We start from the raw sequence: 19,333 nt of genomic DNA on the forward strand, positions 1-19,333 counted from the left end.
GAAAAGGCATGCAGATTAAACTACAATATTCCAACTCATTGATCCTTGCAGTATACCAATTTACTAATTTTGGGTAAAGTGTGTCATCTCAGTAACGCCCCACATCCTGGGATCTTGGTTTGCCCCAAGTTTGGAGGCTGTGTTACTGCATAGACTCATTAGTTTTACAAGAGATTATTGAAATTGCACAGATATTCCCACCTATAATTTCCCAATAATTTTGGCCATGTAATGTGTGTTTATATGAAATACATAATATTGTCCCCATGCTTAAAGGACTATATTGTCCACATCTGAGAATAACCATTGCAGTGATTTTAGGGCATTATAGTAGTTTTATTTTCTTTTGCTTGTATCACAGCATTCTATCCATTCGTTCACTTATAACATACACATTTGCAACATTTAAAACATGGAATGTTATAGAATAACAATTTTTACAAGCATGAAGGCACACAAGATTTAGAATAAAAGGCTCAGTTGTGTAAAAAAAAAAAAAGATCACAAAGCAAAAATGACAACAATTTGTAATTCGAATCGAAGAGTAAAGGATTAGATTTCTTGTTAGATTCCGTTCCCCTGCTACAACTTGTTGCAATTATTGCTGCATAGCTGTTAGTATCACTTCAGCCTAATGATGCCACAATCCAGAAACACTTCTAAATAAGTAAAAAACTACTACTAGCCTAAATGACTTTAGGCTACTGGTGATTCCTTAGGAATTCTTCCATATATGTGGCGAGAGCCTTCGCATCTTCAACAGTCACTGCATTGTACAAGGAAACTCGGATACCACCAACAGACCTGAGAAAGAAAAAAAAAAAAAAAAAAAAGGCCAAAAAAGTTGAAAAAGCTAGGCAAAAACTTGTGGTTACAGAAATGGTAATATGACACTAGATTCAACATTTCTTAATTTGTATATGGATACATCATGTGTAATCAGGGGTTAATCTTTGTAGTTTGTGCAATATTAACACTCAACAAAATGTTAGTCTGTTAACCCCAAGATCTATACCTATAAAGCATGAATTACAAAAATAGTTGTGTAATATTTTCCTAATTTTCACACAACACCTGTGTCCTTTCAGTGAAATCATTCCAAGTTTTGAGGCACCATCCAGGAATAGCTTTTCAAGGCTTTCGTCTCCTTCCTTTTTTCCGATGCGGAAGGGAATGTTCATACGGCTTCGACATGCCTCATCAACAGGGCAACTGAAATCAATAAAGTCAATGAAGGGGGTGTAAAAATGGCATTGGGACAAAAGCAATCAAAGTGCTTGTGAAACCATTACAGCTAGACGAGAGATTAAAATAACAGTAACTGTCTATAATTCCAAGATAAGAAATCAGGGGATCATAAAATGCACAAGCATCATTACATTAGTTTTTTTTAAAGGTTACATTTCATTTTAATTCTTGAAATGTTAGCTTTGAGTTCATCTACCATATATGCTGGTATACTGCTAAAATGACAAAAATAACTTTTAGCAGATACCCATTTAAAACTGTAGTCATTCTTCCAAACAAAATATATTTATGACTTATCTTGCACACAGAGGTGTATCCACATTTTTTGTCAACTAAAATGCTCTCTGGAATGAGAATGTCCCTCCACCTTTTACCACCAAGCTATAAATCATGATCTGTGGCTGTGATGTAAACTAAAGGCTATTAGCTATATAAAAAATGTAGCTTTGTTCCTTCTGGTCTTAAAATGTCTAAAACTGGGCTCTAACACGTTATGATGTTCAGATAATCTCACTAACGAATAGAATCCATTGGAGTTGTTGATGATGTCATAGATCATGGCAGATTTCTGTTTGTTTAGTTGTTCCATGGCATCTGCCCCTCCGCTGTTCCTGATCCACTCCAGAACCAAACCCATGATGTAAATACTGTAACAAACAAACACGTAAAAGTTGTTACTACATATTTATATAAATTGGAATATTTTTGAAGAAGTCTACTCAATTCAATGCATTGAAAAACTTATTTAGAAATGGGTCTAATATATATATATATATATATATACACACACACACAGGTGCATCTCAATAAATTAGAATGTCGTGGAAAAGTTCATTTATTTCAGTAATTCAACTCAAATTGTGAAACTCGTGTATTAAATAAATTCAGTGCACACAGACTGAAGTAGTTTAAGTCTTTGGTTCTTTTAATTGTGATGATTTTGGCTCACATTTAACAAAAACCCACCAATTCACTATCTCAAAAAATTAGAATATGGTGACATGCCAATCAGCTAATCAACTCAAAACACCTGCAAAGGTTTCCTGAGCCTTCAAAATGGTCTCTCAGTTTGGTTCACTAGGCTACACAATCATGGGGAAGACTGCTGATCTGACAGTTGTCCAGAAGACAATCATTGACACCCTTCACAAGGAGGGTAAGCCACAAACATTCATTGCCAAAGAAGCTGGCTGTTCACAGAGTGCTGTATCCAAGCATGTTAACAGAAAGTTGAGTGGAAGGAAAAAGTGTGGAAGAAAAAGATGCACAACCAACCGAGAGAACCGCAGCCTTATGATTGTCAAGCAAAATCGATTCAAGAATTTGGGTGAACTTCACAAGGAATGGACTGAGGCTGGGGTCAAGGCATCAAGAGCCACCACACACAGACATGTCAAGGAATTTAGCTAAAGTTGTCGTATTCCTCTTGTTAAGCCACTCCTGAACCACAGACAACGTCAGAGGCGTCTTACCTGGGCTAAGGAGAAGAAGAACTGGACTGTTGCCCAGTGGTCCAAAGTCCTCTTTTCAGATGAGAGCAAGTTTTGTATTTCATTTGGAAACCAAGGTCCTAGAGTCTGGAGGAAGGGTGGAGAAGCTCATAGCCCAAGTTGCTTGAAGTCCAGTGTCAAGTTTCCACAGTCTGTGATGATTTGGGGTGCAATGTCATCTGCTGGTGTTGGTCCATTGTGTTTTTTGAAAACCAAAGTCACTGCACCCGTTTACCAAGAAATTTTGGAGCACTTCATGCTTCCTTCTGCTGACCAGCTTTTTAAAGATGCTGATTTCATTTTCCAGCAGGATTTGGCACCTGCCCACACTGCCAAAAGCACCAAAAGTTGGTTAAATGACCATGGTGTTGGTGTGCTTGACTGGCCAGCAAACTCACCAGACCTGAACCCCATAGAGAATCTATGGGGTATCGTCAAGAGGAAAATGAGAAACAAGAGACCAAAAAATGCAGATGAGCTGAAAGCCACTGTCAAAGAAACCTGGGCTTCCATACCACCTCAGCAGTGCCACAAACTGATCACCTCCATGCCACGCCGAATTGAGGCAGTAATTAAAGCAAAAGGAGCCCCTACCAAGTATTGAATACATATACAGTAAATGAACATACTTTCCAGAAGGCCAACAATTCACTAAAAATGTTTTTTTTTATTGGTCTTATGATGTATTCTAATTTTTTGAGATAGTGAATTGGTGGGTTTTTGTTAAATGTGAGCCAAAATCATCACAATTAAAAGAACCAGAGACTTAAACTACTTCAGTCTGTGTGCATTGAATTTATTTAATACACGAGTTTCACAATTTGAGTTGAATTACTGAAATAAATGAACTTTTCCATGACATTCTAATTTATTGAGATGCACCTGTATATATATATAACCTTGCCTAGGCTTGAAAACGACTTCAGACAATCGCAATCCAATCTCTAAGCAAGAGTCTTTGACCGACAAGGCCTGAAGGTCCCCAACACGTTTGACTGAAGCCAAAGCGGGTAGGAGCACAGTCTTTAAGGAGAGTATGCACAAGCTTACTGCATCTAATGGCTCAAAAGGGGAACCCATAAGCATGAAGTCCCAGACCAGGATGGTAGAGGGGCAGGAGGGCTTCAACTGTCTAGCTCCTCACAAAAACGTACTGACCAAAGGGTGTTTGCCCACTGACAAACCAAACAGAGGGTCGTGCCCTGTCACTATGGCAGCAACATACACTTTGCGAATGGATGGAAATAGTCCAGCATCCAAATGCTCTTGCAAAAAGCGGAGCACCGTCTGCACAGGGCAAAATGCTAGATCCTAACCTTGGGAGAAACACCAGTCAGCGAAAAGGCACCACTTCAGAACCACCTAATCGAGAGGGCTCTAGCCTGCAGTATGGTGGAGCACTGGCTGCAACAAACCCTGAGTGTCACACAAGCCCCATTCAGGGTCCAGACATAATGTTTTTACAGTGCCGACTGGGGATGCCAGATCGTGCCTTGAGCTTGCGAGAGATTCCTCCTTAAGGGAATTTCCCACGAGGTAGCATCCAACAGTTCTACCAGCTCCAAAAACCAAGGGTGGTTGGACCACTCCAGCGCAACCAACTGCACAGTTTCATTGTCTTCCAAAAAGACAAAAAGGTACACCTCGGCTTCCCCAAATACTTTCCAAATCCTCTGAACTGTCTGAGGAAGAAGTCTCTATTCCCCTGTTCTGACTCCCTGACGCAAGAGCAAGTCTGCCCCACAGTACAGGTGACCGGGGATGTTTATCGCACCTAGTGACAGGAGATGAGACTCGTTTCAGAGGAGAATTCGATGTTGGGTGCATACAAACTCCTCCCTGGTGATTTATGTAAGCCACAACCGCAGTGCTGTCTGTGTAGATCAAAATGTGAAAACCTTGCACGTCTGTCCAAAAAGCTTTCAGAGCCAAGAGGACTGCAAGGAGTTCTAGGCAATTTGTGTTACGTCGTTCAAGCACCTGTCCAAGTGCCGAAGACAGGACGACTGTCGCACAGGGCATCCCAGACTGTTCCGTAGGCTTTAGTCCCCGCTTCCAGGCCCTCAGACCATCAGGAATGCTTGCCCCACCTAGAAGGAGGTTTTCCGCTAGGATGAGAGCCAGAAATTCATCGCTGGAGCGTCAAGCAGAAAGGCCTTGTCACGTATCTTTAATCAGCTCTTGTTGAACTTATGCTCAACACACACTAGGCTTCCCATATATCTGTAAATAGCCTGGGCAGTGATCTTGGAAGCCCGGAGCGCCAGGTTTGTGGCACGGTGCAGCTCTTTGAAGGTCCGGGCCGCTTTAGTCCATGTCCTTCATTAGGTCTGCTTGGCAGATCTGCTTGATGCAGATCGTCAAGGGCAAACCAAACAGGTGAACCCTCTTGTAATAGAGGAGGGACACGAGACCTGAACAAGCGACAAATCATCCTCAAAATCTCCGTGCTCTGGGGGGGGACCGGGGTCGGCTTTCAGAATGAAAGTCAGTAAAGAGCAAAGCATCTTGTGTTTCATGCGCTCATGCGCAGTCAGTCTCAACGAGGGGGACTTCCCCGTGGGCTTGACCCAGGCAGACCAGGCAGCGCTCATGCTCATTGGAAAGAGGGATATAAATCGCTCACACAGAGGGCAACATTTGTGAAATTCCACCTTGAAAAGGATGTTGTTAAGCAAAAGGCTTTTTTAGTTTCTTTTCTAGAAGAAACACACACATTAGATACACAAATGTAAAACATGGAAGTGTAAAGGATCGTTGGAAGCAAAACAGGTTGAAGAAAATAATCCACTCGCTATTTAGGTGTACTAGCTCAGATGATGAAGCGATGAGTCAGGTTTAGCAGAATACGAGAGATGAAATTGTGACTCTGAAGAGAAACATTTGCTCACAATGACATGCGCATGCAGGGCAGAGCGTTAAGCACCATCTGCCAATGACATTTGATTCAATAAGGGCTTCAGAGATCGTCACTCCTGGGAGGAGTTCCCATATTGTCAGCTACTGATGCAACGTCAAAGAGACCGACTTCAAAGGGAACCATGGTTAATTTTATAAAGGGTTAAACAAATAATGTAACAGTAAACTGAACATAAATGTATACTTAATATACAATCATAAACTAGAAACACCCCATTTTATAACTGAATCGAAATATAGTGATAAACAGCAGTAATCCACTAAATATTTCACTTTAGTGTAAAAAGAAGGCAAAGTCCCTATAAAGCTACACAGGGCTCAGGTGACTAAATGAATCGTCTATGCGAATTAGTTTATTTACATGAACCACCAAAAGAACAGACTCACTAAAATGAACTGGAGTGCCCAATGCCAAATATAAAAGGAATCATATATTTTAATCGGTTAATTTACTGAAACAACCGATTAACTCATTTGGTTGTCCCAGCGCTACATGAGAGCAAGTTTTGAAAGTTGGTAGGGACATGTTGCAACAGGGATAAAATGCATATATTTGGTATTAAGAAAATGCAAGAAAGTCAGTCTGGTAATACAGGCAAAATAACATTATTTTCTCATATAAAAAGTCCCATTTCCAATTTCTCTGCCCTACCATATTAAATATTAACATTTTTTTCTAAATAATAAACAGGTTTAGAACTGACCACTAGGGCAGCTCAATATGTAAGAAAAATGCGATATGCGCTAAACTTGTTGGACAATGTGATGGCAATATGGAGAGACATGTAATTTTCCTCAAATGCATTTACACACACAATTAAGACAATCTGAAAATGCATTTTCATTAATCGACCCCCTTATCTGGCACAGTCGTTCAAATTCAAAGATGTCTTCCTCAAGAGGGCATTTACCAGCCGTAAAAGCAGAATCCTCCATTGGGTTGCATGCAAAACTCAGGACGTTTTTTTACTTTGACAGAAAATGTGTATATGGAAAGTATGCTTGTTAAAATCTATTAATTTCAAGAATTGGACCTAAGATACAAAACAAATCTGCCGGTGTAATCTCCAGAAAATTATTTGCAGTTATCACAAACAACTGTGATTGGTGCAACCTCAATAGCAGAGAAAAATAACAGATGCCACTTGACAACACCATTTAAGCGCTGCTTTAAAAGAGGTTCGACAATAATTTACACATGAATAACAATGCTGAGAAACTTTAATAGTCAATAAAATGAAAATGAAATGTAGTATAAAATTAAAATATTTTCTAAGTGGTAAAATTGCCCAAATATTGGTTGGGACATTTCCGATTTTTTGAAAGTTGGTAGGGACATGTCCACCATCCCTACCTAAATCTACGCCTATGCATGAGAGAGAGGATGGTTTAAGTGAACGCGTTTGATTACCCCTCTGCTCCACTGCTGCATTCGCAATATACAATGTGACAAATGCCGTGTTTTATGACACTACAGCTCTACCCGCTGGAAAAAGGAGCTTGTTACTGGATAGGCTACAGTATTGTGAAAATAACTTAACACCCTAACCCTAAGCTACTAAAAATATAGTCAAGTTAGTGGTTATGCAACTTTAACTATGGTACTCCCCAACACTGAGATACACGATTAACAAGAAAAATAAATACCTGAAGCATGGAGGAGTGTTGTAGAGTGAGTTATTGCCAGCCTGCACCTGGTAGTCCAGTATTATTGGGCATTCCTTCAAAGCTTTGCCCAACAAATCCTCTCTTACAATTACAACTGTCACACCAGCACAACCAACATTCTTCTGTGCACCAGCAAATATCACACCAAACTGTGGAAATGAAAAATGCACAACCTTAAAATCAGCCAATTAGGCTAAATAATTTTCAGAACATTCCGAGATCCCTGTAACAGTATAATTTTTTTTAAATAGTTTATCTTTATTAGCAAGTTATTTTAACTATTAAGCTCCCTTACAAAAATCCAGAGTTTATGGCAAATTTGCCCGAAACTTGCCAAAAATTTGCCACTGACCATTTTCACATGCAAATGAGCTTTGCGGCAAACTTGTGGCAATTTGTCCATTGTTGCCAAAGATTTGCTGCAGGTTCACCACTTCTACCGGTGAATCACAAGCTCATTTGCATGTGAAAATAATGAGTGGCAAATTTGTGGCTAGTTTGCCAGAACTCTAGATTTTTTTGTAAGGTTTTCTATTATAGGGGTCAAATCATATATTTTTTATTATTTCTTTTTTAAACAGCTAAAACCAGCGTCTCACTAGCACTCCAAACACATCTTTTTTTGGCCTAAGGTGTCACACATGCAGACCATTTAGCTGAAATCTAGCTCTCTTCAGTCGGTCACTTGCCGATACAAAATGGTGGAGGAGTGATAAACATACCAACTCAAGTGGAACTCGCCAAAATAACTACAGGAGTACTGCATGACCATAAACAATTGCAACAGGGTGATTTAGGATGTTTTCAGACCTGTAGCTTGTTTGATATGTTTCGTAATAGGGGCTAAAATAGTTACAATGTTGCATTTTCTTCATTTCGTAGACTTAGCTCATCGATATACCGGTTAAAATTATATACTTGTAAAAATGTGTCAACGGGTACAAATATTTGAGTATCATTTATGTCACGGTTATGCAAAACATGACCGCATGGTACAGAATGCATGTTCCAGTCAGTGGCTGCTCTGCAAATTAACATTATCCTACACACGGATGAGTAGTTGTAAAATTTCCATTGCGGTTATTTTTGTTTGTCATTAGTTGCTTTTGCATTATTTCTGCATTGAAAAGTACATTCACGGTTATGGAGCTCTGTCTCTCTCCCTCTTGTGCACGCACACAAGCACACAAACATACACTCTGAAAGAGTGAAGCCACGTTTATTTCTGTCATAAAGTTGCTGACGCCAGCCTACGTCTGTTCTGCTGCTATCCACACAAGAGAAGTGATCATGCTAAAATTACCTCAGGAATGCTTTAATAGCTCGCACTTTAAACGTGCAACTATATCAAATATAGTTGCCAAAAGGCTATATCCACGTTTTGATGATGAATTACAGGGAAAAATGCTTGGAGACAGAATCACTATGGATTACAATCAGCGTTTGTGATGATATGCAGCTGAGTGCGATAAAACATTCAGTTCAGCTTGAAGTTTTGTCCGTTCTTCAGTAAAAAGAGAAACTCATTGGTCACTTGACGAGAACAAAAGAGCCTGCCTCGGCGACAGACTGATCAATTTTGGTGTGCTCTTCCGTTGCTGGAACTATTAACTCAGCAGAGAATCCTGACGGTCAAGTGATTAACGACATCCCACTAAGAGACGCTAATGCGTGCATCGTCTACCTCCGTCTGGCCTGGTGATTATATTAATGAAGCTCACACCTGAAAATCATTGGAAATAAAATCAGCTAATGTGGCACCCGGCTCAAGATCAGACTGAAATAATCAGAGACCTTGTTAAAAATAAACTTCAGCCACTTGTTTGTAACAGGATCCTTCAGAAGTATATGCAGAGCGGCAGGTGCTACACACAGCCATGAAACAGCTCAATGTTGACAAACTTTCCCTCATTTCCCTTTGTTTGTTAGTCACCATGACTAAGCGGCTCAAGCTTCCGAACACTTAACAGGCGTTGTCGACGTGTAAATGTGGGTGTTTGTCACGTGTTCAAATGTATTTACATGTGTGATGTCAGAAAGTTGGGGAAGGTCAGAAGGAGCAGTTTAGTTTCAAAAATTTGTCTTTTTTCCACTGAAGAGGAGTTACTGTTTATGGTTGTCCTAGTACAATGACCTCTAAAATGATCAAGTACATTTAAATCCACATGATATGACCACTTTTCTGATAAAGATGGTGAAAACTTAGAAATACACACATGATTAGCTGAAGAAATTTCACCAACCTTTGACACATCTACTGGCTGCGAGAGGAAGTTGGATGACATATCACAGACGAGAAGCACTCCTTTAGTGTCAGGGATGAAGTTAAACTCAACGCCATGCACAGTTTCGTTGCAGCAGTAGTAGACGTATGATGCTGAAGGATTCAACGACCAAGTGCTACTTTCAGGAATCTCTGAGAAAGGAGGATCAAAGATGTTCACAACAACATACTGCAATGAAAAGAGACTTTTAATCTCTATTTTTAATGAGATATCTAGAGAGCAGGGTGGCTGATGGCCGATATAACGGCAATATAAAATTAATGACATTTTTTTAAAGCATAATCAACCAGTAGAATTGAAGTGAATGGAAAAATCCACCACCTAACCTGAAAAGTCGATATAATCACTGTTAATAGCCATGATTTGAGTGCATTCTTAAAATAAGTCCCACCATGCGTGAGCTCATACAGTTCAGTTAACAAGTGAATTTTCTTTTTCAGGTTCTTTTCTAAATGCAGTAAATGCACCGCTACCCTCTAACATCAGTCATTTTTTATTTTATTTTTAATGCTTGGAATATGCTAATGACTCACTGGTGTAACTTTCCAGTTTTGGATGGATCACATTCACTTTTCCATACTTCTCTGCCTCTTTGGCTGCCTTGGCAGACCATGCACCTGTGACCAGATAATCAGCACACCTGTCCTCCTTCAGACTAATTAGATTTAGCGGAACAGCGCTGAACTGTCCCGAGCCACCACCTTGCAGGAACAGTATCTTATAGTTTTTAGGTACATTCCTGAACAGAATGAACAGAAATAAGGAATAAGTAAGTGAAAAATATCTGTCCATTGGCGTTTAAGAAAGATCTGTTTCATGAACCTTGAATACTCACAAAAGTTCACGCAGGAGATTTTCAGCAGTGTTCAAAATCTTGGTGAAATCGGACGATCTGTGGCTCATTTCTGGGTATGACATGGAAAAAAAAATTACCACACAAAAACACTGGATTACACAAACAAATCTACAAAATTTAAAAATGCAGATCCTTACCAAGAACGCTTATTCCAATGCCACTATAATCCAGTAGCTCTTTTTGTGCTTGGAATAAAACCTAAGAATGGAAAATATGCATTGAAAAAACTGTCCGTCATTGTTTGTATTGGCATCCAAAATAGTGGTGTGCTTCATCAAAAATCCAGATGATCCAGTATAAAGAACAGGTCAGATTTTATTAAAGGGATCGTTCACCGATGAATGAAAATTCTCTCATCATTTACTCGCCCTCATGCCATCCCAGATGTGTATGACTTTCTTTCTTCTGCAGAACACAAATTAAGATTTTTAGAAGAATATCTCAGCTCTGTTGGTCCATACAAATCTCCCATAATCACAAAGTCAGCATAAAAGCAATCCATAAGACTCCAGTGGCTAAATCCATATCTTCTGAAGTGATATGACAAATGTGGGTGAGAAAAAGATCAATATTTAAGTCCTCTTTGCTATAAATCTCCACTTTCACTTCTACATTCTTCTTCTTTTGTTTTTTTGCCGATTCACATTCTTCGTGCATATCGCCACCTACTGGTCTGGGCTGGTCAAAAGTGGAGACTTATAGAAAAAAGAACTTAAATACTGACCTTTTCTAATCCACACCTATCATATCACTTTAAAAAGACACAGATTTAACCACTGGAATCTTTAAGCGTTATGTGATTATTAAAGATTCAAAGTTCTGGTCACCATTCACTTTCATTGTATGGACCTACAGAGCTGAGATATTCTTCTAAAAACCCTCATTTGTGTTTTGCAGAAGAAAGAAATTCATACACATCTGGGATCGCATGAGGGTGAGAAAGTGTTAGTAAAGGATGAAAATCCATTATGAACAAATTATTACGTTTAAAACTATGATAATCTACACAAAGTGAAATAAACGTAACATTTAAATATTTGTTTAACCAAATTTTTATCAGTTTCTCAAAAAATAAATGACAGTTCCATCGTTTGTGGCGTCATTACCAACATGTCAAACAATTTCCCCCCAATACATTTTTTTTTTAAAGTTAATGTACTTGTTTACAAGTCAATAAAAATGTCATATTTGAGGGGGAAAATAAGACAAGTGATATTTGAATAAATCAAAGAAAAATCAAGGTACTTGTGAGTAGAATATGTTTATTGGGCGTCATTTCCAATCAAGCTGTAATCTTGCCAAATGATGCAAAAAGTGTGAAAATATAAATTTTTTGGGATACATAAATATTAGCTATTAAATTAGCCTTAGCAAGACAAATGAATCGGTTATTTGTATTGCACAAATGTTAAAAACGTCACTGCCATCACCGTCCTTTCCACCACAGAATTATAAACAGATGTGCTGGAAATGACCCTGTGGTGGGAATTTCAATGACTTTCAGGAAAAAAAAAATAAAAAAGATCTCCAAGTGATGCATGTTGGACATTGATAGTAGGCACATAGATAGATTAAAAAATAAAATAAAATAAAAAATCAGTGAGAATTTGAAAAAAATGTACAAGACTTTCTAGAAGTCCAAAGTGCTAAAAGTGCCCAAGGTTGAAGAAACACCTTTCTACATTTGGTTCCCCCTATCTTAAATATGTTGGTCCATTGTCCTAGATCTACAGTTGTGCTCAAAAGTTTGCATACCCTTGGAGAATTGGTAATATATGTACCATGTTTAAAGAAAACATGAGTGAGCAGGCAAAACACATTTCTTTTATTTCTTATGGGATTCATATTCAACTGTAGGTTATAACAGAATGGCACAATCATAAAACAAAACATGGCAACAAAAGTCTGCATACCCTTAGTTCTTAATACTGTGTATTGCCCCCTTTAGCATCAATGACAGCGTGCAGTCTTTTGTAATAGTTGTCTATGAGGCCCCAAATTCTTGCAGGTGGTATAGCTGCCCATTCGTCTTGGCAAAATGCCTCCAGGTCATGCAAAGTCTTTGGTCGTCTTGCATGAACCACACATTTGAGATCTCCCCAGAGTGGCTTGATGATATTAAGGTCAGGAGACTGTGATGGCCACTCCAGAACCTTCACCTTTTTCTGCTGTAACCACTGGAGGGTCAACTTGGCCTTGTGTTAGGGTCATTGTTGTGCTGGAAAGTCCAAGAGTGTCTGCCAGTATTTTCTGATAACATGCTGCATTCATCTTGCCATCAATTTTCACAAGATTCCCCATGCCTTTAGAGCTCACACACTCCAAAAACATCAGTGAGCCACCACCATGCTTCACAGTGGGGATAGTATTCTTTTCACTATAGGCCTTGTTGACCCCTCTCCAAACATAAAAAGCAAAAAAAAAAAAAAAAAAAAAGAAATCCTTACCTTATCCGCAGGTCACGCAGACAGCTTCACTGAACAGCTTCAGTGACCTATTTTCCATTCATTTTCACGCTGTTTTGTTATCGACAATGTGAAAATGCGTAAAAAATGTTTTGCGAAATTTGCTGTCTTCTGCCTGTTTCCATTCAAATGGCCTTTTATCGATAAAAATGTTGTGCGTGATATCGTCATGCTTAAAAAAAAAAAACACTTTGTCCCATAAGTTTTGGTTTATCGCAAAAGAAATCTGCCCTTAAGGCGTTTCCATACAGAAATGTGTGTATATCGCTAACTGTATACCTTTCGCCTCCCAGATGTCCCTAATTCTTTTTCCCCCCGAAGTTTTGGTCAAATGGGGAGAGCATTGAGACAATTAAATTAAATTAGACAGCTTACTGTCATTTTAATTTCACAAATAAAAGCAATCAGAAGAGGAGGAATTTCAATCAAAGGGAACAGTTGCCCTTCTGATAGGACTGTATTATTTGTCCTGATGTTGCGCCTATCGCAGGTTGCCACCGGTTCCGACCCGAAAGCGAATCGTCACGGCCCTGTTCAAGCTGGAAAACTGCACCAAGTAGTGGGGTAAACTTTCAGTCTTAGTATAAGGACCATCCATCCATGTGTATATGTTGTGTGCACAGCTATTAAAGAAACACTGATGCGGTGTAATATCAGGGTTTACATATATAATACATTTCTGATATTCAATAGGCTATTTTCAACAATCATCTAATCTAACGCATCGACATCACAACTGCATTATATCCTGCATAATTGTCCAGCAACTTTTAACGACCAACTGAACTTGATTGTCATCTAAAATTAATTTTAGCGTCATAAATGCAATTTACATTTTCTGAAGAAGCTCAGCAAATGCGATCCAAGGTAAACTTTTAACTTTTAAACTATTTAAACGTTTTCAAATGTTCAAAAGCTTGTTTTCTGAAAGTGAACTCGGCATTGGACAAATAGTTCTGATAGTTTATAGTCTTGTAAAAAAAAGTGTAGAACATTCTGAGAATGTCATTCAGCCGACTTTTTTCGTCTACAAAAGACGGTTATTTTTTATATTATTTTATTTGGTTATTTATGTTTAATTGAATGCTTTATTCGTTTGGTAATTTATTTAATTTAAAGGTGCAGTATGTAAGATTCAGAAACCCTTGTTATTATTGACACCTGTGGCCGTTAAGTGAACTGCAGCCAGCTACATGTTGCTCGTGCTCGTGCAAACACTCCATAGGGACGCGAGCAAGCATCGACCAAAACAATGACGTAACGTACAAAGAGGCTGAACGTGATTCACCGGCCTAATGCTGACAGATGAGGTAGCATAATTAAAATTACACAGTTATGATTGTTTTACTACAAACTTTGAGACTGTATATTATATTTGACTCTCCAGTGCTGGAACAGGGCTAAAACAAAGTGTGGATATAGGTCTGACTATGCGAGACTGTAGTTTGAAATAATCACTTTTCTTTGCATGATATATTGACTGCATTTATACGATAGCCTATGTCGGCATTAGCTAGCTAGCCAGCTTTATCAATTGCTGTTAGCTAAATTTGGTGGATGGTGACAGTAGCTGTTTATAAAATAGACTGTACATTATAAATATGTTGACACAATTCAGTATTGATGTGATTCCATCACAACTGTCATTTTGATATATCGATGCGCTACTGTTTTATAGTAATAGAATGTATATATTTTCTGTATAACCAAGTTACGTTACACTAATGAATGGAGCTTTTTGCATTATCTTGAACATTGTCTAGCATTCATTTAATATGTTATTGTAGTTTACCTTGCTGAATAATTACAGATTAACACTGACATTAACCTGACATTTAGTATAAAGCGAAGATCGTTGAAATTATTTGAAAGTTACGAAGCAAGGTAGCTTGCAATTCGTCAGCGTTAGCAGGCAAGATCAAGTTAGCTAAAATTACACAGATCAATCCTTGTGTCACTATATTTCACATGCTTTGCAGTTATGTAAGCTTACCTGTCCAATAAGAAGAACGCCAATTCAGGGTCGGTTTTGATCCCCAAAACCGAACGAAGGGCCCTGCCGAAGTTCACTCATCGCTTGACCACAATCACGTTCCCGCTTAGCCAGACGGGATTCAGTAGATAAATGTTTTTTTGGCTGACTAGGAGTTTGTGTAGGAGTCGGTGTTGTGCTGGGAGCCGAACGTTTGCTGGATTCCATCTCTAAGATAACATTACCTAGTGTTGCAGTTTGTTGTCGCTGTTGAATAGCAGAAGAGAAGCACTGAGGCAAGGCTCTTGGGAGCACGCATAAACGTCACATCCTTTGGATTTTCCCGGCAAAAGCGACCCGCTCCCTTCTCATGAAAATCAGTCTACAGGCTTTAATAGGCAACCTAGGATGTCCGGGAAGGACTCATTTTTTAAGTTGCGTTACAAGCCGTTCACACATTGGCAAAAAAAAAAAAAGGTGAATATTACATGAAAAATGTTACATATTGCACCTTTAATACAGGGAATTTGCCTGCATTTTTTCAAAATATATTTTATAGAATTGGGCTATATTAGTGTTCCAAAAAAAGCACACTGATGCTTTTCTCCTAGTGGTGTGAAAAAGCAACTTTAATAAATAAACGGATGGCTAAATTAATCGCAAAGATTGGCCATTCATTTGTTCTCCATGCACTTGTCAATGACAGGTGCATGAGAGATATTTGTGTTGGCACTGTAAACTTTAACTATTTAAAAAAAAGAATCTAATGTTGAGATTACGTGCTTCAGAGGAAGATTTATGAGTGCTCCACAGGATGCTGGATCTGCTGAAGTTTTGTGAGGTTGGTTTATTACATCTGTTTAAACGAGATATGCACATATTTGCAGAAGGTATATGATATTAGTTTTACTGATATTTGCCTTTTTATCATTAGACAAGTCAGTTAAAAGTTACAGGGAACTGTTGAGGAGAGAGAGGGAGAATGAAACAGACGAGCACTTTAACATAATGAGCTCAAACGCGTCTGCCACGGCTCTGATATGTGGACCGTTTAAATGAGACTGTGTTGCACACCGGTCTATTATTGTAAAAACACGATGGCACGTAACAACTAAAACCGTAATTCGTCGTTTACATGTCTCAGCCACTTCACATGCAAGCAGGCGATTCTCAGCACCCTCAAGAAACAAATTGGCCAAAGGGGAAAATTTATCGGCCGATGGCGATGATTAAAAAATTCTGAATATCGGCCGATTTATCGGCCTCGGCGATATATCGGTCAACCACTACACAACATGGCAGCCCCCATAAGGAGACCCTCTCCATGTACAATTAAACAAGCTTTTATAAGGTTAATATTATGACTGTAGCCTTCATATTATGTGAGTGCTCCTGATTTTATACATAAGTTAAAATTTTGTTTTCATTTCGTTGGAAGTAAAAGTTTTTTAATAAGTAAAAAAAATACTGAGCGCACCTTTAAGTTAACCACACAAAACAAAGTAGCTTGCAATCCTGATCAATGTGGATTCGCAGCAAATTTGCTTTTGAATTAAAGTCTTTGTAGTGGTGACAGTCTGTACAAACTGTAGAATCCTAGTAACCCGGGCGAAAGCATAAAGCATAAAACTTCAAACCTACAAAAACTGACAGCAGTTGTTCAGTAAACTAGACAGCAAAATAAAAGGATGGACTTGTCATTGGACAAGTCTTATGATCGGTTTAATCAATGAAATACATTTACAATAGGACACATACACAAGAATGAAACAATAAAATCAAATCTGACACTGAATTTGCAACTCAAACCCCCATGGGTTATGTAATGTAGAACGACACTCTAATCTACAGGCTACAACAGGTTCTTACACAATTGTTGGCAAGTTATGAACTGTGGGAAAGTCATGCATTAATAATCACTGCAGAAACACTGAATCAACTGAATCAAAAGCCTCCTTTTGACATTTAAATGCACATGGCATGGATGGTTTAACTAAATAAAAACAATTATATATTTGAACGTAGAAGATGCAAGCCATCATGCATTCCACAGTAACATTTTTACTGACATTTGGATATCTCAGAGCCTTGGCACTCTTGAGTCAATAGGGGAAAGTCATCTGAATACCAATCAAGTTGTGGCTGATGCAACATCACACATGCATCACTGAGAGACCATCGAAACTCAACAGTATTCCCTCTGATTGCAGTCTTACAGCCTGCATCCCAAAAAATAAAAGGACTTTACATGGTCAAAAATATATTTACAAGCAGATTTTGCATGCATACTATGGTTTGAAACGTATAGATGATGTGTATCGTTACTCGCAGCAAAGGCTTCTATTGATTAAAATGACATTAACACCTATCATTGTTCACGCGACTCTGCAAACGCGTTGACACGTAAATAAAACTATAGCATCAACTTTTACAGTGAACAAACAAGCAACTGTAAACTCTAAATGTTTGGGAAGAACTTACCGACTGTGGAAGTTTCGCCGGTCCCGCTCCAAAATGTATGGTCTGTTTCTTATCCATGTTTGAATTAATATTGTTTAAGATGACCGTACGTATTAAACCTTTCGGATGTTCCTTCTCTTGGCCTGCTTTCCTGTATTTGATTCCGCAGAGTCGCACTATTATTCCCTCTACACATGATTACACATAACGTGCAAGGTGTCTGCTTGTTTTGATTGGCTTTCGGTTTCCAGCGTTTCTGCTTTCGGTTGTTTGATTGGATACTAGTTATGTGACGTTGCTGTGATTGGTCGTGCGTTAACATAGAGCAGAGAACTTCAAAACCCAAAGACTCTAATCTCAGAGAAACTTTAAGGCTCTGAGGTTGCTCTTTCTTTGCTCAGAAGGCTTGGAGACCTTAATTATGTGTCATTTCACTATAACAATAATTTAGGAGAAATAAACATAAAAGCAAACAGGACAATTGTTGACATAAATGTGGATAGCATATGGCCGGTTCTTACTCCTTATTCAGTTATATTTCAACTGCGGAACACTTAAAGGTGCACTCAGTAATTTCCCCCCCAATAAAATAGTTTTACTCCTAAAGAAATTAATTGTAACTGTGAAACCTATGTTTAAAATCATGAGCACTCACATGAGATGAGGACTCTAGTCATATCAGTAACCTTATAAAAGCTGTTTTATTCTACATGGGGCAGGGTCGCTCTCGTTGGGGCTGCCATTTTAAAATCACATGACCAGCTGAATACTCGCTTACAGTTTTTCTCAATCGCTTTGGCACAATCATCGAATGACTATTAAACTTCGTCAAACTATATGACTAACTATATGAACATTAGGTCATTTGTTGACATGACTATAGTCATTTATAATTGCTTTGGCACAAAATGCATTGGCCCGCCCCGGTAGGAAAGCTCTGCAAAAAAATGCTTGAGGGGTGACATGTTTTTCTGGGTACATGTGCAAATACGCTGTTGTCAGCACTCTTAGAGCGGTTCACGTTAGAAGCCGCCGGGGTCAGGATAGGTGAGTTTTTTAAGTAGGGTTCGGGTTTGTAATTTATGAAAAAAAAAATGGGGCCTATTTTTCCATTGTTTTCCTGTGTAAACGCGCTGGATGATCTTCCATACATGCTGCATCTCATCTTGCTGTTTCTTCAGTGGACAATGGACATTTTTAGACACTGTGTCAAGTGAATAAGAGCTTCAGGTTTCACAAATGCATGCCGAGACACCTGCTTTCTGTTTCAATCATTGCACTGTGTCTAGATTGGGTGATTGGCAAGTTCAGGTTGCAAAAAGGGGACTGTTACAATGTTTAACATTATTCCAGATTGCTCTGCAACAAGCAAAGTTTCAGCACTTGATAAATGGCAATGTTTTTTTTCCTTCTGCTCTAGTGTGCCGAGGGGCCGCCATGCTTTGTATGTTTATTGTTACAATACGAAAATTGCCTACAATGCTTACATAAAATACAGCCTCAGCATCAGAATATAAACTCCAGGTGAAAGTAAAGTAAGACAGGAATATATTACTATTGTATACAACAAATCCTTAAAGTAATAATAATAATACTGTATCATATTATGTACAAGCTTTTTTTACATAGTTTCGGTTGACTGTAAAGTGTGTACATACAATGATGAGAAATGTTTGAATAAATGTTTTGTTGAAAGTATTGTGTGTGCCATGACTTTTTGACATCAATACCATTCAGCTGCCTACATATACAATGTTAGCAAATGGACAATATTACATAGTGGGTCACACTTTCACACTTTCAGAGTACACTGTCATTTGACATGATGTCTTTGCATTTTGACTGTCTTGGTCTAAGCAATGATAAAGGGACCTTTTGTTTTGATGACAATTCATTTATTCATTGATGGATGTATTTACATTTGAAACATGAATTAATTCTTTGATTGAGTAATTGTCTTTTACAGGTCA

The 19,333-nt window shown here is 38.5% G+C and overlaps 1 protein-coding gene across 1 annotated transcript; it reads right to left on the reverse strand.

Moving 5' to 3' along the window:
* Positions 1 to 323: 323 nt before the first annotated feature.
* Positions 324 to 17,573, reverse strand: LOC127437317 (phosphoserine aminotransferase-like). Its single transcript, XM_051692164.1, has 9 exons — positions 17,385 to 17,573; positions 10,604 to 10,664; positions 10,446 to 10,515; positions 10,144 to 10,349; positions 9,569 to 9,741; positions 7,305 to 7,474; positions 1,767 to 1,895; positions 1,075 to 1,212; positions 324 to 804 (listed from the first exon to the last, which is right to left on the reverse strand). Exons 1-9 carry the CDS (start codon positions 17,439 to 17,441, stop codon positions 702 to 704), a joined length of 1,107 nt encoding a protein of 368 aa, XP_051548124.1. The 5' UTR covers positions 17,442 to 17,573; the 3' UTR covers positions 324 to 701.
* Positions 17,574 to 19,333: the final 1,760 nt, after the last annotated feature.

Source organism: Myxocyprinus asiaticus, chromosome 4 (genome assembly GCF_019703515.2).
Source record: "Myxocyprinus asiaticus isolate MX2 ecotype Aquarium Trade chromosome 4, UBuf_Myxa_2, whole genome shotgun sequence".
Classification (NCBI taxonomy): domain Eukaryota; kingdom Metazoa; phylum Chordata; class Actinopteri; order Cypriniformes; family Catostomidae; genus Myxocyprinus; species Myxocyprinus asiaticus.